Source organism: Accipiter gentilis, chromosome 24 (genome assembly GCF_929443795.1).
Source record: "Accipiter gentilis chromosome 24, bAccGen1.1, whole genome shotgun sequence".
Lineage (NCBI taxonomy): Eukaryota > Metazoa > Chordata > Aves > Accipitriformes > Accipitridae > Astur > Astur gentilis.
In genome coordinates, this window is record NC_064903.1 from 17695178 (window position 1) to 17716388 (window position 21211).

Genomic DNA, 21211 nt, shown 5'->3' on the forward strand with positions numbered 1-21211 from the left:
CCCTTGAGAGTGGGCATGCACTGAATTCCCACATAACGGGGGGGGGAAGTGTGTTTAATTCTAAACTGAGTATTTTGTCTTATATTCCAAACACTCCCTCCAAATAGAAAATATTGTATTTTTCTCCTTTTTGGGTCTTCCCTTTCTCCACACACACAGCAGATGTCTGATGGCTGAATGGTCTAGGGATTTTGCTCTGAGTTTTCCTATTTCTTCATTTCCTTTTTCTGTGCCACAGGTTTTTTTTTTTACTTTGCTGTGATATTAGAAACATTGCTAGGGGAAAAAAAAGCACAAACCTAAACTGTAACTCCCAACACCCAGATGCTTTGAAAAGCTTTCAAGTTTTGGAGAACTGGGTAAGCAAAGAAAGGAAAAAATAAACCTACATCATTTATTTTACTTCACCTAGTAGCTAAAAGCAAAAGGTGCCGGAAAGGGGAAAAACAACACTTCAGAAACGTGAAATTAAAAGAAAGGTTCTGAAAAATTAAGAAGATAAAGTTCCTCTTTGGTGTTTAAAACAAATTTCAAAATCTCAAACTATTTTGGGCATGTTTTCTCCAGTTCTGCACCGCACCTGGAGGAATGGGGTGCCGGGGGAGCTGGGTCTGAGCGGGCTTCGCTCCCCCCCTTGCTGGAGCAGAGGATGCGAGCGGTGGCTTGGGTACCACCAGCCGGGACTGGGGACCAGTTTTGCCCTAGAGGGAGGGAGGCAGGGTGCGCGTCGAGCTGCCGAAACCCTCCGGCCTCTGCAGCAGCGCGTCCCAGGAGGGGCAGGGAGGAGAGGCAGGGGTGCGAGCAGGAGCTGGCCGGGCAGGAGCTGAGCCCGTCGCGCCGCCCTGTCTGCGGGCGATGGCTTTGCCGGCCTCATCCCGCGCTCGTCCTTTCCCCTCCCTGCACAAGGAATGTTTAATAAAAAACCCCAGGCTTGACAGCCTGCTGATACCGTAGTTTTAAATATACATGTTTTAGATCCCGAGATTTACTTTTTGACAGGTACAAGAGAGACAGCTATAAATGTTGGGCTGGAAAGGAAAGTCATTCCCATTAGCACTCAAACAAAGGGCTGCAAAGCTGCACCGCTTGCTTTTAATTAAAAGCTTTCCTTATTTTACAGCGTGGGCAGAACCAGAACCGATATCTTCGTTAAACTCTGCCCATACCCATCAATGAGCTGGCTGAGCGACAGGCCACGGTGCTGCCCCGTCACACCAGCTCCTCCGCTGTAGAGGGGCTGGGGCCGGGCTGGGCTGGCCCTGTGGCCCCCCCGGACCCCCGGTCTGATGCCGAGGGGCAGCAAGCTGCCATCGAGGGGGACGATGCAGCTCCCCAATGGCAGCACGTCCAGAGGTGGGTGCCACAAAATAGGCTGCCGTCTTGCACGGAGAGCTCTTGCGGGGGGTTTGGCCAAGGGGGACGTGGGGACCACCGTGTCACCAGCTCCGTCCCTCCCAGCCAGGCCACCACGCACTGGTGCCAGGGGCGTTGGCAGGCGTATCGCGATGGGAGCGTTGGGCTTTGGATAAACTAATTGTGTTGCAAGGAGCGGAGCGAAGCTTTTAGATTTCAGAGCCAACGTGTGGCATCTTTATTAATGTGCCTACTTGAGTTCCCTGGGACGCGATGTTTTCTCCTCACCCTGGCCATCCATCTGAACTGATAATAGGACTATTAATCCATTTTGTTGACAGCACTCTCAGACCTCCAGCGAGGCAGGAGATGGGGAGGGGTGGGGCTGCAATCGATGCCTGTTTTGCTCCAAAGAAATCCCGTCACAGCCTCTGGCAAACTGAGCATTAGCTGGGGGTGAAAGGATGGAGCATTAGCAAGGTTACGGGTGCCGTGCAGCTGGCCAGCTGTGGCCTGGCTTCTCCTTGGTCACCTGGAGAGCATCCTGCAGAAAGCCATTGAGATACGAGATGCTCTACAGAAGCCAAACCTGCAGACCTTGTGCTCCGGGGCACGTCACGCTGCGCAGGGCCACTGACACCGGGGTTGTACACCGGGGACCCACTCAGCGACCTCGTACCAATCACTTAACCCCCTCTTTAATCCCCCTCCACAGCCATACGGAGGTGAAGTTTCTCTGATTTCGGGGCCCTTTCAGCCCTGCCCAGCTACAAGGTCCCTGGCACAGCAGCCATTGTGTCAGTGATTTCCTTTACGGCAGCAGAAATACATACCTGCAATAAATAAAAAAATGCAGGTCTGTTACATATGCGATACATAAAGAAACATTTCAGTGGGAGAAGAGCTGGAAAATGAGGTGCGTCCCTGCCCAGCTCTCGCTCCTCCGTGCATCCCCTGCCAGTGGCTCATCCCGGGCGCCTTTATATTCAGACTGATCCTGTCTGGTTTTAAATATCTCAAGCCACAGAACTTTCTCCCTCCAGGGAACCACGTCGCAGCCTCATAATTTTCGCTGTCAGCAGAGGGGATTTTTTCCCCTGTGACATTCAACCTAAATGCTCCATTTCTTCATTTCCTGTCATCCCTTCTGGTGATGCCCCTTGTACTCTATTAAATAATTCCTTTCCTCCCTCTCTATTTACACCAACCAGATCTGTAAGGCTCTTAGTTTGTCTCCCCATGGACAGCTCTTAGCCAAGCAATATATATATTTAAGCCTTTTAATCTTCCTTCAGAAATCAGTCTCTCCGTGCCTTTGATCATTTGTGTGGCTTTGCCTCTGAACCGCCGCCAACGCGTCTGTGCCGAGGCAGCTCCGGTTCGGGCTTCGGCCACACCTGAGCCTCCCGGCACCTCCACGCCATCCTCGGACACCAGTGGCTGATCCCTCCCTGCCGCCCTTACCCCCAGCGGCCTCCTGGGTCCCCTCGGCCCCAGGCCCTTCACTGGGGTGTTGCTCCGGCTCCGGCGCAGTGCCGCTGGCTCGGCTCGGCCCGGCCATCGTTGCCCGTCCTGCTGTCGGCTCGTACTTGCGTTTGCCTCCCAGCTGCGCTCACTTACGTTTGTCCAAGGCGCAGCTCCTTCTGCTGTTTCGTGCCCGTGTTTCTAATCTCACTAGGCCCTTTTTGTGTTAATTTTCTATGCTTGCTGGAGCTCACAGCATCTCCCAATATAGCATCATCTGCCAAATTCATTAATGTGTAGTTTACTCCCTCTTTCCAGGTCATTAATGAGGGTATTAAATGAGAGCCGACCTAACCTGGATCCCTGCAGTACCCCATAAACACCTCCCCCTGTTTCTAATTACCCTTTGTTTATGATCCTTCAGCCAGGTTTTCAATCCACATGGCACAGTTCAAGTCATCAGAATTAATTTTTCCAAGGAAGCCATCGCGAACGCGGGACCAGAGGGTTTACCCACTCGCATCCTCCCCGCCTGCCGCCTCCCCGCCTCCCCCCCCCCCCCCCCCCCCCCACTCCCCCGTTGGGTCACGGTCACCCACGCCGCTGCTTCCCGGAGACGGGAAGAAAAACACCCGGCAAAGGCTTTGGCTCCCGCTCCTCCGGGACACGGCACCCGGGAGCAGAGGGACCCCGCGTCCCTCCCGTGGCCCCCGGGGAGGAGCAGGGAACCCCTCGGGTCTCCCGGGCCGTGTTCGTCCCTGGACGGGGGGGGGGAAGCCGTCCCGGGGGGTGGCGTCTCCGGTGGGGGGATGGAATCCCGGGGGACGCTGTCCCGGGACGGTCGGTGTCCCGGGGGACGGTGGCCGCGGACGGATGTTGTCCCGGCCACCCTCGGCGGGCCCGTCCAACCGGCTGCTGGCCCACGGCCGCCCGGGAGCCGCCGAGGCAGCGCCCGCCCGGAACCGGGCCGGCTTCCCGGCTCCCGCCGGGCTCGGCGACCCGGCCCGGTCCCCGCCGCTCCGCCTGTCCCGCGGCGGCCGCTAGATGGCGCCATTGTGCCTGGGAAGGCGCGCCGGGGCCCGACGGCGCGGCCGGGCCGGGGAGGAGCCGGGGCCGGGGCCGGGGCCGGGGCCGGGGCCGCGGGAGGCGGGAGGGGGGGGCGATGCCCGGGCTGTGCCCGCCCGGGCGGCTGAACCGGCGAGGCGGCGCCGGCTCCCGCCTCCCACCGCCCCCGACGGGGTCTTGAGCCTCGGCCAGCTCCGGCCGGGCACCCCCCCCCCCCCCATCCCGGCTCCCGCCGCCTTTTCTCCGCCCCGGCGCCGGCTCGCCGCTATCGATCGGTGGGCTCCCCGGGGCGGTTTGCCGCAAGGGACGCGGCGGCACCCGGCCACTCTTTTCACCTCGGGGCGGGGGCGGGGAACGGCGCGGCTGAACGTTTAGCCGCCGAAGGGCTCCAAGCGGAGACCTGCACCGGCCGGGGGCGGCCCCGCGCCCCCGTGCCCCGGGGCACGGTGACATCTTCCCGGTGCCTCCTTTAATTAAGACCCCCCGGGAACCTGCGTGCCACGCGCGGAGACCCGAGGTAAGGCACCGGCAGAGGGACGACGGAAGTTTTATTGCGTTTTTAAAGAGGAGACGGGGCCGTGGTGCTTTCCCCGATGATTAGCGGCCAGCAGCGAGCGCTCCCGGAGCCGGAGCCGCCCGGGAGAGCCTGGCGGTCCCGGGTCCCACGCCGGCTCCCGGGGGACCCTGCCCGGCGGAGCGGGGTGCGGCGCAGCCGGAGCGGGGCGGGCTCGCTCCCGCCCCCCGAGGGAAAGCGACTGAACGGGCCCGGGGGAACCTCAGCGCGGCCACGGCGGTTCCCCGCCCCCGGCCCGGCCGCCGCGGCGCCCACCCCGGTGCCCGCAGGGGCCCGCCGCCGCCCTGTGCGCGCCGAGCGGCGCTGAAGAAAGAACCGCCGGTGACCGCGGCCACGCAGCGGGCTGCCGCGGAGCCCCAAAGCGCCGCTGAGGCCCGCAGCTCCCGGGCACCGGAACGGGCTCGGCGCCGCGGGACAAACAGGGCTCCCGGCGCGGCGGACCCGCTCCGCGCCCCGCTCCGCGCCCCGCTCCCCTTCCCGGCCGCGCCGCTCCGCGGGCCCCGCCCCGGCCCCGCCCCGCCGGCCGGCAGCACGGCTCGGCGCGATCCCATTGGCGGCGCCTCGGCGCGCCGGCCCCTCCCCCGAGCGCCCATTGGTCACAACTCACCGTCGCCCGCCCCCGCGCCGCCCGCCCCCGCGCCGCCCGCCGGCGCTCCGGACTGCGGGCAGTGGCGTGCGGCCGCCGCAGCGAGCGCCGGCGGGAGCGGGCTCGGCGCGGCGCGGCTCGGCTCGGCTCGGCTCGGCTCGGTTTGGCTCGGCACCCCGCTCCGGCACGCCATGCCCGGCCCATCCGCGGCGCCGCCGGCTCGGAGCGCTTGAGCGGGCGGCGTTGGCGTGGGCGCGGGGGACCGCGGCTCCGGTGCCCGCACCCGCCCGCCCGCCGCCGCCGCCGCCGCCGGGGCAGCCCGGCGGGCGCTGCCCGCATGAGGGCGGCGGGCCCCTGAGGCGGGCGGCCGGCGGCCGTCGGGGCGCGGCGCGGCGGCCGGAGGGGGCGGCGGCGGCGGCGGCGGCGGCGGCGGCGGCGATGGGGGCTCTCCCGGCGCTGCTGGGGGCCGCCTTGCTGTGGGCCGGCGCCGGGGCCCTCGTCAACCTCAAGTACTCGGTGGAGGAGGAGCAGCGGGCCGGCACGGTGATCGCCAACGTCGCCAAGGACGCCCGGGACGCCGGTTTCGTGCTGGACCCCCGGCAGCCCGCCGCCTTCCGGGTGGTCTCCAACTCGGCCCCCCACCTGGTGGACATCAGCCCCGGGTCGGGGCTGCTGGTGACCAAGCAGAAGATCGACCGGGACCTGCTGTGCCGGCAGAGCCCCAAGTGCGTCATCTCGCTGGAGGTGATGTCCAGCTCCATGGAGATCTGCGTGATCAAGCTGGAGATCAAGGACCTCAACGACAACGCGCCCAGCTTCCCCACCGACCAGATCGAGCTGGAGATCTCGGAGACGGCCAGCCCCGGCACCCGGGTGCCGCTGGAGAGCGCCTACGACCCGGACTCGGGCAGCTTTGGCGTGCAGAGCTACGAGATCACCCCCAACGACCTCTTTGGGCTGGAGACCAAGACGCGGGGCGATGGGTCCCGCTTCGCCGAGCTGGTGGTGGAGAAGAGCCTGGACCGGGAGACCCAGTCCCACTACAGCTACGTGATCACGGCGCTGGACGGCGGTGACCCGCCCAACTTCGGCACGGTGGAGCTCAGCATCCGCGTCATCGACTCCAACGACAACAACCCGCTCTTCGAGGAGCCGGCCTACACCGTCAGCGTGCCTGAAAACGCCCCGCCGGGTACGCCGGTCATCCGCCTCAACGCCTCCGACCCGGACGAGGGCACCAACGGCCAGGTCCTCTACTCTTTCCACAGCTATGTCTCCGAGCGGGCGCGGGAGCTCTTCCAAATCGACCCCCAGAGCGGCCTCATCACGGTGAGCGGTGCCATCGACTACGAGGAGGGTCACGTCTACGAGCTGGATGTGCAGGCCAAGGACTTGGGGCCTAACTCCATCCCTGCCCATTGCAAAGTGACCATCAGCGTCCAGGATGCCAACGATAACCCGCCCCTCATCAACCTGCTCTCTGTCAACAGCGAGCTGGTGGAGGTGAGCGAGAACGCCCCGCCGGGGTACGTCATCGCCCTGGTGCGGGTCTCGGACCGCGACTCCGGGGCCAATGGGCGGGTGCAGTGCAAGCTCCTGGGCAACGTGCCTTTTCGGCTCCAGGAGTACGAGAGCTTCTCCACCATCCTGGTGGACGGGCGGCTGGACCGGGAGCAGAGGGACCAGTACAACCTCACCATCCAGGCCAAGGACAATGGCGTCCCCTCCCTGCAGGCCACCAAGTCCTTCACCGTCAAGATCACCGACGAGAACGACAACCATCCCCACTTCTCCAAGCCCTATTACCAGGTCATCGTGCAGGAGAACAACACCCCGGGGGCCTACCTCCTCTCAGTCTCGGCCAGGGACCCCGACCTGGGCCTCAACGGCAGCGTCTCCTACCAGATCGTGCCCTCCCAAGTCAGGGACATGCCTGTCTTCACCTACGTGTCCATCAACCCCAACTCTGGAGATATCTATGCTTTGAGGTCCTTCAATCACGAGCAGACGAAGGCCTTTGAGTTCAAGGTCTTGGCAAAAGACGGGGGTAATCCCTCTCTGCAGAGCAATGCCACCGTCAGGGTGATCGTCCTGGACGTCAATGACAACACGCCCGTGATCACGGCCCCGCCGCTGGTCAACGGGACCGCGGAGGTGTACATCCCCAGGAACGCGGGGGTCGGCTACTTGGTGACGGTGGTCAAGGCAGACGACTACGACGAGGGTGAAAATGGCAGACTTTCCTACGAAATGGTGGAAGGAGACAGAGGATTTTTTGAGATAGACCAGGTCAATGGAGAGATAAGGACCACCAGAGCCTTTGGGGAGAACGCAAAGACAGCCTACGAGCTGATCGTGGTGGCTCACGACCATGGAAAAACATCTCTCTCGGCTTCCGCCTTGATTTTGATATACCTGTCTCCGGCCCTGGATGCCCAGGAGTCCATAGGATCTGTTAACCTCTCCCTGATTTTCATTATTGCCCTGGGGTCTATCGCAGCCATTCTTTTTGTCACTATGATCTTCGTGGCAGTCAAGTGCAAAAGGGATAACAAGGAAATCAGGACCTACAACTGCAGGTAAAGACATCTTTGTTTCTGTACACCTGCCGGGTCTGCTTTGATTTTTGCCATCACAGTTACTTTTCTCTCTGCCGCTGTATACATGGGGGAGGGGGGTGGTGGCGGTGTTATATTTGCTTTAGGGACAAAAGTGAGGTTCGCGTCCCTCTAAGGAAATTTCCTGCGAAGCTGGAAAAAATTCTTCTCCGGGAGAAGCACAGAAATCTGTGCCGACTAACGAATCGACTTAATTGCGCGGCTTGACAATCTGTTGCAGCATCCCTGATTTTACGCGCTCCGTCGCAGGAAGGGGGGGAGAACAGTTTTACAGCGGCGTGGCTGGTTCCCGTGGGTCCCCCGTCTCCACCGCTGCTCCCCGATGCTTGCCAAGGGGGGAACACCCCCCCCCCCCCCACCCCCCCCAGCCCACCGCAGCATCCCCGCAGAAGACGGGGCGAGCGGCCGCGGTGGCATCCGTAAGCCCTCGCTCGCCGTTCAAAAGAGCTATTGTGTGCCCGATGCGGCTCCTCGCCACGGCTGACGATAGGGCCAACGGGATAAAATAGTGGCGAAAATCACCCGGTTCCCCCCGATGCGCCGCTCCAGCTCTCGGCACGGCCGGTTGGGCTGGGAGCGATGGGGCGAGGGAGGATTTTTGCAGCGCTGCGTTATTTTGCCCTGGCTGGATGCGTACTCCCGGGTCCGAAATGCCGGAGGGGAGGTCAGCCCTGCGCCCAGAGCCGCTGAAAGGCTGATAGGGGAAATCCAGTCCCCTGAATATGTAACAGCCCGGCGATTATTGTCTCTCTTTTACTATTCTCTGTGTTACACAAGTTAGGAGACAAATGCTAACCACACATGAATATCAATCAGATGCCATAAAAGAGCAGCTGCAATGCCTCATAAATGGTTTAATCCTGTTACTAGTGAAATAGCCATGACTTCTCCATTCCTTCGGCACCGAGTCGTTTCAGAGGGGAGGGATGGAAATTAATTTTGCTCTACCTTGGAAACGCACGCTCGCCTCCGGCAATTCTGCGGCGCAGGGGGATGTGCGGTCTTTAAAGTTTTATTTACGCGGAAATAATGCCGGAGAGTTCGGGTTTTATACCCCGTTTTCACAGCGTCAAGTACCTTTATAAGCCTTTTTGCTCGATGGGGGAAAAATCATCTGCAAATAAAGGTCGGTCTGTGCTGTATTATGGGATGCCTAGCTTCAAGTGAAAGCTCACATACTAGATTTCTTGCCAGCTCGGCCCATTAAACGAGAATAGGACCTGAATGGATAAAAATCACGTCGTGGCGGTGCCCCTAACAGCTTCACACATATGTGTAAGCCCTGGGTTTACTGTGATGGCTTAGGGATTAATGAAGTGCAGTTTAATTAAATAATTGGTCAATAGAGAAAGGACAGCAAAATGAATGCCTGCAGGAAATAATTGGGCTCTCACATTGCCAAACTTAAACATTTAGGTAAACAAAACAATTAAAGCTTCATCAAGCATTGTTAGACGAGTCAGCAACATATAGATTGTTGGCACAACAGAAATCCCTGCCTTCCCCTGATTTATTTGCACGCTCCGGGGGATGCACGGGCTGCTATCAGTGTGCATCTGAGCAGGAGAAGTCAGCTGCAGAGGTAGAGAAGCACCAGGTAGGCTCAGCAGCAGCCGTGACCGTGGGGCACCTTCTCCCCGCGCTGGGTGCGTGCCTTTAGGCTTTGCAGTGCCTTATTTTAGAGGTTCTTCGCAACAGCTGCTGGACAGTCTTCATGAAATGTGTTAATTTATGAGGCACATAAGGTTATATGAGAGCTGTTCGACTTGGTGGCATTTTCATGCTCAGGCAATTAGCTTTCTGGAACAAGAATATTTGTCCAATATTTGACTTTCTAGATAAACTGTATTATTTATTCATCCCCTTATTTCCGTTGCAGCTATTGGATTTTTTTTTTTTTTTTTTTTTTTTAATGCTGTTATCATAACAAAAAGAGGAGCAAAGTCCCGACTTTCAAATGTGTATTTCTGACTGTGGGTAGCATATGATGTGCTTCCCTGGGAAATACCGTGCTGCCCAGTGCCGTGCATGTACGAATTTGTCTATGGGGCATTGGCTGGGGCTGTGTTGCTCCCTGTGAAAAGAGGAGCCACAGTCCCTCTGAGCCGAGCATACCCAGTTAATGCAAAGGGCAGTCATATTTGTCATGATTTGCTTGGGGGGTGTTTTAAGGTAACTTTTTTTCCTCTGGTGTTTTGCAGAAGGCAAACGAGGCACTTCATCAGTTGATTCTTTTGGCAGGTGGGAAGCAAAGAGGGAAGGAAAGGCAGAGAAAAACAAGCTTGCAGTAAAAAAAAAAAAAAAAAGGTCAAAAAGGATCATTTCTCTTTGCAAAACACAGTTGTTGTTCTCCGATTTCTAGAAGGCAAAAGCATTTCCCAGCAGAAGCGGGTGTGCGTGTCAGGGGGTGAGGGAGGAATAGGATGTGGTTGGAGAAAAGATTTCGAGTTATCAGGTATTATCAGGAGATAGTCAAAACACCAGCAATTTGGATAAAGCATTAATAAACAAACAGCCTTTGGAGTGTGAGAGAATAGAGCTTGCCAGCTAGGACTGCTTCTGGGTCTGCTTTATTTACTGCTACGGAAAACGAACTGGGAAAAAAATCCGCTATTCATTTTGAATTTTCATTATGGGGACCAAATTAAATCACTTTTAAAATCCTTATTATGCATGGAAATGAATGCAGGTACCCTTTTCAGTTCATGGATTTTAACATCTCCATTTTTCTCTTCTGCAGGCTGGAGTTTACTCCTAGTAACTAAATATCAGCAATTACAAACACTAGAAAAAGACAGAGGCATTCTTCCTTCCCATTATTTTTTATATTTGACCTGAAAGCATTATGCATATGAAAATAAGCTAAAGACCGTGCCGTGCCACCAGACCCAAAACATGACGTAATGTGCATGACTAAGAAGCCTACATGGAGATGGGGGCCAAGCCCTCCGGGCTTCTGCATGTGCATTTAGCGGGGCAGGGTTCGGGATGCTCTCAGCTGTTCATGTTCGTTCTGTCCCCCAGAATCGCAGAATACTCCTACGGGCATCAGAAGAAATCAAGCAAGAAGAAGAAAATCAGCAAGAATGATATCCGCCTGGTACCGCGGGACGTGGAGGAGACGGATAAAATGAACGTTGTGAGCTGCTCCTCCCTCACTTCATCCCTCAACTACTTCGACTACCACCAGCAGACCCTGCCGCTGGGCTGCCGCCGCTCCGAAAGCACCTTCCTCAACGTGGAGAGCCAGAACAACCGCAACGCCGGCTCCAACCACATCTACCATCACACCTTCACGGGGCAGAGCCCCCAGCAGCCCGACCTCATCATCAACGGGATGCCGCTGCCGGAGGTGAGTGCGGGCAGGCAGCCCGTGCCCCCGGGGGCATCGGGCAGCGGGTTCGCACGTGGTGGACCGCGGCGTGCGGGTCTGGCGGCGTGAGCGTTGCCGAAACGATGCGGCGAGCAAACCGGCGGCGGCGGTTTCCCGGTGTTGGACGCCCCGGGGCGAGGGAGCCGCGGAGGACGGGAAGCGGGGAGCAGCGGGCACCCGCCTTGCGAGTTCTGGGGCGGCCCCGACGCACGGTCCTGGGTGGGTTTTTCACTCCCGTTCGCTGCAGAGACCCTCAGAAGCGCCCAGGCGGGGATGCCGGGGCCGGGCCAGGCTGCCCCGGTGCTGCCGGGAGGCCGGAGGCGGCTGCTTTGCAAGTGGATTTTGAGCGTGGTGATGCTCAAGGGAGGAGACGCGTGTCGGCTTCGCGGCTTTTTGAAAAGGGTATCGAAAGCGGTGGCGGTGGCTGTCGTCCTGGAGGCAGAGGGTCGTGCCGGGGATGCAGGCAGCGCGCGGTGCCCCGGTGTGACCGCCGGCACGCCTGGCCCGGTGCCGGGCAGGACGGGAGCGCGCCGGCCGGCGTGGGAGGGATGCGCGGCGCCCGCCGAAGGCAGGGGAAGGGGCTGCTCCCATCCACGCCATCCTCATCAGGTTCTTCTAATTCGTCGGCTTTTCTGCACATCACAGGCATCATTTAATGTTGCTTGTTTGTCTCTCTTTGAATTATTGTTTGGTATTAAGCAAAACAATCAAAGGTTTGTCATGTTTCCTGCTTTGAACAGAATAACAAAGCTGAAAAAGCAGCTGAAATATTTATAGCTTGCTCTGTTTTGCGTTCCGTGTGCTGGTGTAAATGCAAAATGATGCTGCTGAAGGCAGCGGAGCTGCTTCAGATTTATACTCGCACTGTGGAGAGCAGAGCCCGGCCCTTTGCGAGAGTCTGCAGGGCTGCTGGAGAGGGCTGGTGCCGGCGGGTCTGATCCTGCAGCGTTTGGACGGGCAAAATGCTCGTTGAAACCTGGTGTTTAACCTCCGCCAAGGCTACGGGACCGGCTCCCGAGAGGTCACGTACCGGTGGCGGCCCGGTTTTGGGGTGCTCCCAGCCCAAATTCCAGTCGCTCAAAGCAGCGGCACAGCTTTTAATGACCAGGCGGTGGGGAGGGGGTTGTCGGGATCTCCGTGACAGATCGTGGGTACTTAACCTTCTTCTGCCCAGCCTGCCTTTCGAGCCTCTCCTGCCCTCGTGCGTGCAGGCTCCTCGCCGTACGGCGTTGCCTCTTCAAGGTTACCCGCTGAGATGCTGCGAGGAGGCAACTCCTGCATGGGTGCACCAGCACAGCCCAGTACAGCCCAGCACAGCCACCAAGTGGCTGCGGGACTGGGAGCCCGCCTGCATGTGGGAGGGTACGGGGGGAGCAGCCCAGCGCTGGTCCAGAGAATTAAAGCTCGCTTTAACTTCTGGTGTTGGTATAAAAGCTGTAATAGAGTTTCTTAGTAATAACCGAATGGAAATGACCTGGATATAAGCACTCGTATATTCTACTTGCATGTATCCAGCCATAGAGGTGACCGGGCTCTGCTTTTCCCAAGTGCCGTGACGGGGAAAGGCAGGGACTTTGTATCCGAGTCTGGGTCAGAGCGGTTTGGGATAAGCCCATCTCTGGTCAAACAAGGCAGAAGAGCTGCTACCGAAGCCGCCTGCTCCTTGCGCCGTGCTCCGGGCAGCCCGGGGGTGGGAAACACCACCTATCACGTACTGGGAGATCCCCATCGATGCTCAGATTTGCCCGTGCTCTTTGCCGAGAACCAGCTGGGGCTGCGGGTGCCCCCCTGCCTGGGGGGTGCATCCCAAGGTTGTGGGTGCCCATCGCTGTTGGGAAGCGGCGGCAGCGGTCCCTGAGGAATTCCTGCCTTCCTGGAGCGATGTCCTTTGGAGAGGGGTCTCGAGTGCATCTCTGGCTGGTGCCTTGCTGCGGGCATCGAGCAGCGGAGCACTCTCAGCCTGTGATTCACTGCCACAGACAAAATTCAGTCATAAAATCCATCACACGTTGGCATTAGCCAGAAGTATGCGCCGGCAGCAGGAGGTCTGCGGTGCCGGGGAGGAGGGAAGGACCATCGGGAATATCATAGCTCAGCTGATAAAGTTAACAGGCAGCTGCGGGCAGAAGGCAGCGCTGCCCACGTTCCTCCTCGACGCAGCGGTTAGCCTGGGGTCTGGCGGCACGAGCTCCCCAAAGACCCCCAGTGCCCTCGTGCACCCTCGTGCGAGGGAGCCGGGACGCTTCTCCCTGTGGTTCCAGCTCGCCCCATTTTCCCACCACTGGCGCAGGTGGGATGCACTGCGAAGAGCTGGTACGTCGCCTGGAGGAAGAAATTTGTCTCTTGTAATGAGTGCCATGGAGTGTCAGCTTAAAACGTGCCCTCCAGCAGCCCCGCGAGCGTGCAGGAGGGCAGCTCGATGGCTCTCCAGTCCTGCTAAGGGACCAGCAGCTCTCGGGTGGGTGCTTTCGGGAGAGCAGCATGTCCTGGCGGGGATCTGCTCGCTCCCCGGGGATGCTTGTGGACAAAAGGGCAGGGCCAGGGCACGGGGAGGAGAAATCAAAACTGGAACCTGCTTGGAAGTTTGGGTTAGGGTGGGAACTTTTATGGTTTTTGGCAGAGAGTCCCAGTGTTATGCTTCCAGCTGTTGCAAGGGAAGTTATCTTGCTGGCGGTGGGGGTTCTACCGGCTCCTAAAAATCCGGGTGACCCCTGAGGGTGAGGAGGTTCGGTGGTGACTAAGTGACGGCCCTGTCCTGGCACAGAGGGTGACACGAAAACTCCATAGAAGATGCTTCCACGGAGGAGCATCGCAGCCTTGTACCCACCGTAGCCCCTCGCTGCCTTAGCAGGTGATGGGGTGTGATGATACGCGTACGAAGTGTGCTGTTGGTACACCCCCGGGTGACGGTGATTTAATAAATACAATTCCTGCCCAGAGTTTCCAGAGCCAAACCGTTCCCTGCAGTGCATCCAGCGGGACTTTGTCGGGGCTGGTTTGAATCGCCTCCGGTGACGGGGCCGCCGGCATTTCCCCCGGGAGCCTTTACGAGGTGTCAGCGTCAGGGAGATATCGCTGCTGCTCCACCTAGGAGTGACTTTTCCTGATGGGAAGGCAAAGCATTGGTTGATAAAAGATAAAATACGGAGGTAAACGTGTCGTTGGTGGTGTCGCTTAGCGTATGATGGTTGTGGCTGGGAGTAAGCGATTGCCTCTGCGTACAGGCGCTGTCCTGGCAGCGGTGGGTTTGCGACGCAGCTGATCTTTAATGTGAGGCTCATTTGCTTTAACAGTCAGGAACCTTGAAAGAAAAGTCCCCAAGGATGGGCTGGTTGTGGAGCTTCAGGAAATGTTTCCTCCCACGCCATGACAGCGGTACGCGCAGCGGCAGGTCTCGGGGCTGGCGGTGCCGTGCCGTGCCGGCGGTAATTGCGTTCGTCGGTGCTCCCCACCTTTCCCCGCTGCTCCAGAAAGGATTAAACAGTGGCATCTGCGGGGGCTGCAACCCCGCTCTGAGGATGCAAAAAAAGTTTGAGATGACCCGTGAAAAGCTTTTCCCTTTGGCTGGGGGCCGGGCTCGGCTGCCGGCTCTGCTTGTGCCAGGGCACGGCTGCAAAGACAGAATTGGGAGGTGGCAGGGGATGTCCCAGGGGGGTTCTGGCCCCGCTGGGTTTCAGTGGTCCCTTGGGTGCTGGGGTACCACTCGGGGACCCCTACCCGTGGCCTTTTAGCATCCTCGTGGCTGTAGGCAGTGATGGCAAAAAGCATTTGCGAGCGGCTCTGGTGATCGTGGCTGACAGCGGGAGGCTTGGCCCCTGTTAGTATTTTGCCTTGTTTTGCAGGAGGGAGAGTGGGACATGTTGGAGCTGCAAGGGCATTGCCGGTCAGAAGCTTTGCCGTGGCCGAGGGTTTTTTTTTTTAGCTTCCTGCTGAGCCGGAGGAGAAGTCAGCTTTGAAACCAAAAGGGCTTGTTGTCAGGTTTTGCATGTATATTACTGGAAGTTGTACCAGGAGATTAAAAATCAAAATTAATAGGAGCCGTTAGGCAGCTTCCTTGATAAAAATGCACATTGCATTGGGGTGGTGTGGAAACCGGTCTGAATGCCGAGCCTTTTAGGATCCCCGGGACAAGACTTGCATGTAGAGCAGCCACCCTTGGGTAACACTTAGATGCCTGGATTTTGACTTCACGCTTTTAAAAGAAAACAACGCGCGCCTAATGGCCGCGTCTCTGTTTCAGAGGCAGTTTTACGTCCAAAATCTGCGCCGCTTCGGAAAACGGTGCCGAAGCGTCGTCTGCTGCCCCGGGACGGGGAGCATCCCCCGGGGCACGGCAGCTTGATCTGCCCCTCGGTCTCTCCCGGGGCCGAGGTGGTGGCCGGTCCCTGGCAGGACTCGGCACGGGAGAGGCGAGGAGGTGTGAAATGGGAGCGAGCCAGCCTTGTTTGAGAGGTTGGATGTCCAAAGGTGGAACCAGCACGGAGGTTCAGGGCTGACTCTCTTTGGCGGGGCCGGGATGGCTCCGTCGCGGCAGGGAATGGCCTTGTTCTGGTGCTGCTTTGGGAGGTCCCTCTGGAGAAGGTCAAGGTGGAGCAGCCGGTGATCCAGCGGGACTCGAGTCCTCCGGGGACCCTCATGCCCGACAGCTCCCAGACCCCGGTCCGGTCCCGGTGCTGGGGTGGGGGGTCGTGGCCGTGGTGCTCCGCCGCCTCCTGAGCTGGTGACCACCATCAGTAAGATGGGGAATTACTGGTTTTAGTGATAATCCTGGTCTAATCCCTCAACCTTGATACACTCCTGCGTAATCCTCACTCACACTGATTTCGTTTGGGCTCCTCGTGGCAGCGGGGATTATTTGAGCGAGCAACAGTTGCAGGATAAGGCCCCGTTGGTTTCAGATATGCTTTTTACTACCTGGAAAGCGTTCTCCTCACTGTAGGAAATGGTTTTCTAAGCACAATAGAGCAATTTTCGTTTCAGGCGGCACCGGCAGTTTTTGCTCTGGCTATCTGGCGGTGTTAACTAAAGCACATTTCTACAACACACAAAGATTTTTGTTTTGTAAGAAATGAAATCAGCGTGGCTGTTCCTCTTTCTCTGTCATTTCTCTACTTGTCAATTCTTTCTTCCCCTCCAGCTTATCTTCCTCTTCTCCGCTAGCCTTAAAAAGCCCCCAAAGTGTCTGTTATAATCACATTTTGTGTGTTACAACCAGAATGAATGTACTCACTTTAATATGCTGGGTTTGAGGAAATCAGTTTCTGTCTGGTATAACAGACAATTTGTTATAAACCATGCCATTTAGAAGTGAAGGGCCTTGCTTTAGTGTAACGCTGGGGAAACGTCGTGATACATAATTGGAAGGGATTTGGCTTGCTTCTGAGTAATGCTGTGTATAGAGCAGGGGGAAAAAAAAAAGAAGAAAGGAGATAATTTCCAACCCGGAGAAAGTTTGTGGCGCTGAGACATGCCAGGCTGTTGAAATAAGGCTTATTTTCAGCAGAGATAATAATTAAAGCATTATCAGCGATGATGTTCGACTAGTTGGAAGGCTGACTTCGCAGCGAGCGTTGCCAGTCTTGTTTTCTCCTTGGGAGGTCACTGTAACTCAGCACTTTTTTGTGCCTGCGATGCGCACCGCGATGGGTAAGCACAGGTCACGGCTCTCATTAGTGCCTCTGCGTTTCTGTGCCTGCGCATCCCTGTCTGGGAGCTACGGCAGCCTTTATTCTCCGAGAGCCCGCCGGAGAGGAGCGATGCTTCCAGCTTCGGGTTGCGGCTGGTTATCCCCTCCCTGGGGAAAGCTCACCGGAGCGTGCCAGGGCGGCCAGCGGGCGCCGGGGGCGTCGGAGCCGCCGGAATGGGAACCCCAGACCCCCCTGGATGCTCTCCCTGCTCACTCCAAATGCGTCCCGAGTTCGCAAGTCCCAGCAAATCCCTCGGCTTAACTACTCCCAGAGTGTTTCGTGTATCGCCGCACGTTCCCTGACCTCTCCGAGCATCGGAGGCCGACATTATGGAAATCAGCAGCTTTTTATTCCATTCCGAGGTCAGCCTAACCAAATTATACATCTCCTAATGTAATCGCTCCGCGCTCTCTGTTTGGAAGAATTCATTTGAGTACCTTGCAGCAGAGATAACTATACCAGGTCCCGTTCACGTTTAACCACGTCTCCCAGTGCTGGCCACGCTCGCTGCGCTGTGTCTTACGCAAGCCTTTAGCTCAACACGCTTTGGCTTTTCATAGAATCATTTCGGTTGGAAAAACCATTTAATATCATTGAGTCCAACTGTAAAGCTAACACTGCCAAGTCCACCGCTAAACCATGTCTGTTTGGGATGGGTGATGATACGGGGCTGCAACCTCATTCCGGCACCAGTTTGGGTTTTCCAAGGGTTTTCCAGCCCACGGTGGGGTCCCGGCTGGGTGGGACCAAGGGGGTTTGCGGCAAGGGTCCCTGGAGGAATTAGGGCCGGTGTGCGGTGTGGTGGCAGTAGCCAAGATGTATTTAACAGTACAAACGCTCTCCTCTGATGGTAAGGCCTAGAGTGCTCAGCATGGAGATGATTATATCGTTATATATTACATACTATAGATTATATATTATATATTATCTGTTACATACTATATGCTGTGTGATATACGCGATATATTTATAAGCATATAAAAAGTGTGTGTAGAATTCTTACATATTGTACCTAATTATGTAAATAAGTATATAGTATGTCGTATAACCATACATATATCTCATTTGTTTTTATGCTACTGGTTTGGGTTTTATGGTTCGCTTTTACTGAAAGTAGAGAGGCTCGTCTTGTTTTCCTTTCAGTAAATTTGAATTTCTGATGCATAACTCCTACTTGTTGAGTCTATAAAAAAAAGCCCCTGCAACTATATTTACATGGCACTGAAGAGTTTTCCCTTAAATTAGAAAAGATGTGTAGTAAGTTTTTTTTTTAAATTACATCAAAAGCGTGGTCTTGCCTGCTCCTTACGGCCTTTCTTAGAGTAGTTCCCAAATGAACTCCTGTTGTATTGAGCGATTTGAACTCTGTGGTTTCTCCCCGTCGTTTACTTTGCATAACGCACGCGCTGCCTGCAAAGGCATCGGTAAGGCCAAGCGCGTGTAGCCTTTGAGTAACCTCACGCGCATCTGCTCGGCTCCGGTGGAAGAGCTGTATTTTCCAGCTGCCGCCTCCTGAAGTCCCTCCTGAGGGCTTGGAGCCGGAGAAGCTCCTCAGCCAGGTGCCCTCCCGGGTCCTCAGCCTCCGGAGGGTGCCCTGCTCAGGTCTTTCCTCAATTCCCAGCAGGAATTGATGGCGGCTCCCGCTCTCGTGCGAGGGCTCGGATGGGGGGACCCCCAGCCCTGCCCGCTCCCCCTTCCCTGCCGGGCTGCCGACGGGGCTGGGCACGGCCTCGCTTCAATAAATGATTAGATATTGTTCCCAGCAGAGGCTACAGTTGAGTTCCAATCATTTTCTGTTAATTAAAATACAGGATGGTCTTATTTGTAGCATAAATAGTTGTAATCTGTGTACTTATAAGTGTAATTATAATTTAAATTAGAGCGTGCTCTGAATTGGCGATGGATGGGGTGCTCTGCAGGCAGCGCTGCCCTCGCAGGGCTGCGGTGTGGGTTGTCCCCCGGGGTCCCCCGCGGTCCCCGTCCCCGGGAGAGCATCGCCCAGGGCTCAGCAAAGGGGCACCGAGGCCGTCGGCGGCTCCCGACCGCTCCTGTCGGGGCAGAGCTTGCCCGCGGCACCCGTCGGAGGGTTTTGCCGGAGAAGAGACTGCAGCATCAGTGTCTCCCTCTAGATTCTAGTCAGAATTTGGAGCGAAGTAATGGCTTATGTCAGCCGGACAAGTGATTACAACTTAGCCTCGAAGTGACTCCCTCTTTCACGCAGGATTACGGTGAGTTCTCGTTAGGCGAAGGCACGGCGGGTAACCCCAGCCGCTCCTCCTGACGCCCAATTCGAGGTGTAGGTCTGTGATAAATCGCGTAGGTCCGCGTGCGGCGGAGCCCTGTAGAGAAGGTCCTCGTCTCGACGCCCCGTTGGCCGCTGGAGATCTGGACGTGAATCCTTCCCGGTTCTCACGGGGATCTGGAGCTTGTCGGATTATACCATCTTTTGTAATGGCAGGTGTGTGCCACAGGGCACGTTTTAAAATTCCTGTGTTGGTGGATTGCATTAACCCATCCTAAGTCAGGTATGTAAAATTCCATTAAGCGAAAACCCTCTGGCATTTTCTCACCCGTGCTCGAGCTCTGCAGGCTATGCTAATGCGGTGCGTTTGCTCATCTATTAGGAGGATGATGGCTTTAAAATAATAACATTTATCTTTGGCAGCGGACCTACAATAGTGCACGCCGAGTACAATTCTGTGAAAGGCTCTGCAGATGTTGCCTCATTCAATCTGGGTCAAAAAGAGTGCTTAGAATCATAAAGGTTAGAAAGAGATCAAATAATTCGGCAGTTTTATTGCTGAATAATGTACTTGGAAAATATCATTCACCATTATTAGACTAAGTGAGTACAGAAAACACAGGACTCAATAGTCATTTCTCAGTATTGGCTGATTTTACTGTTTTTATAATGTAGCTAAATTCCCTGTTATTGATTCTAGCATTGATTATCGATCTGGAAATCTAAATGTATGTGCTGGTGGGAGCACACGGGAATGGGACCGTTAGGGAATTAGGATTCCGCACCTCCCTGCAGTGCATAGAGTAGGCAACACACCTGTGGGGCAGGTTAATGCTACTTCTGGGGAGCTGTCGGGGTTTGGGGAGCTGTCTTCACGAATGAAGATGACAAACCAGGAAAACACCCATTTTATGTGTGTTCTTTTTCCATGCCTGCGAGTTTCTGTAAACTTGGTCACGCAGACCCAGATGGGCTGGGACGCTGGCACCGGGATGGGGGCTCAGTGCCCGCGCCTGCAACTCCCGTCACCTGCTCCCTCCTGGACTTTTCATATTCAGATTCACATCTGGATGCTCTGGCAGGGACCCAGCTTCAGTGACATTTAGTAATCAAATCCACACGGCTCTTGGCTTAGAAACATCATCCAAACCTGTCTGCCCGCTGAAACGCTTTTCCAGACGTTTGCAAGCAATTCCTCTGCTTTCTTGTTCGGCCCCCGCCGTGGCTGTGCCCCTCTTCGGGGGGATGTCGTGGTTTCAGCCCAGCCGGGGACGAAGCACCACGCAGCCGCTCGCTCCCTCCGGTGGGATGGGGAGCAGAATCAGAAGGGAGAAAATAAAAAAGCGAACCCCCCTGGGTTGAATAAGGACAATTTACGGGGACAACACAAAAAGAGAAGTTACAACAACAACGGTACTAATAAAAGAATGTACAAAACGAGCGATGCACAGTACAGCTGCTCACCACCTGGGACCTGACGCTCCGCCAGTTCCCCCGCCGAAAACTGAGAGCCTCCCCCCAGCCCGCTCCCCATTTATAAACTGAGCATGATGGCAAATGGTATGGAATAGCTCCTTGGCCAGTTCAGGTCAGCTGTCCCGGCTGTGCTTCCTCCGAGGTTTCTGTGAAAATTAACTATCCCAGCTGAACCCAGGACAGGGGAAATGCCGCGCTTGGGCTGAGGTCCTTCCCTCTACGTCAATTAATTGCAGGGGTTGGGTTAGGGAGAGCCCAAAGCCATGGTCCCGTACGGGCTTCGCATCCCGTGGCGAGCCCATGGACCAGCGCCGGGAGCATCGCTGTGGGATGCCCGTGGGGGCTCCCGCCAGGCTGGGGCTTGCTCAGCTGTGCGATGGATTCCTTTGTTTGGAAAAAAAAGATGGGTTTGGAATATGTTCGTCTCTTGTTCTCTGCACTTCGTTGTTGTCAGCATTAATATGCCATTAACACATGCTCATTAGGAGGAGAATGATTATACCCTGCAGAATATGGGGGAAACCTTCATTAGGCACTAACATATTGAACCGAGCTGCAAACTTCACTTGGGAAAACTGGGGAAGGTTCTGCTCAGCATCAGGTTTCCCTAATTTCTCCTCGGCGGTCCGATAAAAGCACCTCGTCTTCTAGCGGTTGCTTTCGGCCAGGGCCGTGGGTGATGCGCAGGCGAGCCTGGACTCAGGCTGCAGCACTGAAATCCTTCTCGGGACCTCAAATCCATCTTCCCCCAGATCGAAGACGTCCTCATCAGA

The 21211-nt window shown here is 56.5% G+C and overlaps 1 protein-coding gene across 2 annotated transcripts in view; it reads left to right on the forward strand.

Moving 5' to 3' along the window:
- The first annotated feature begins 5466 nt into the window (after positions 1–5466).
- PCDH19 (protocadherin 19) overlaps positions 5467–21211 on the forward strand; it is a 54739-nt gene continuing 38994 nt past the window's right edge. For both annotated transcript variants that reach the window (XM_049827926.1, XM_049827927.1), the window contains exons 1-2: positions 5467–7621; positions 10685–11012. In XM_049827926.1, the coding sequence (XP_049683883.1) occupies positions 5481–7621; positions 10685–11012 (2469 nt within the window). In that variant the 5' untranslated portion in view covers positions 5467–5480. The remainder of the gene's footprint in view (positions 7622–10684; positions 11013–21211) is intronic.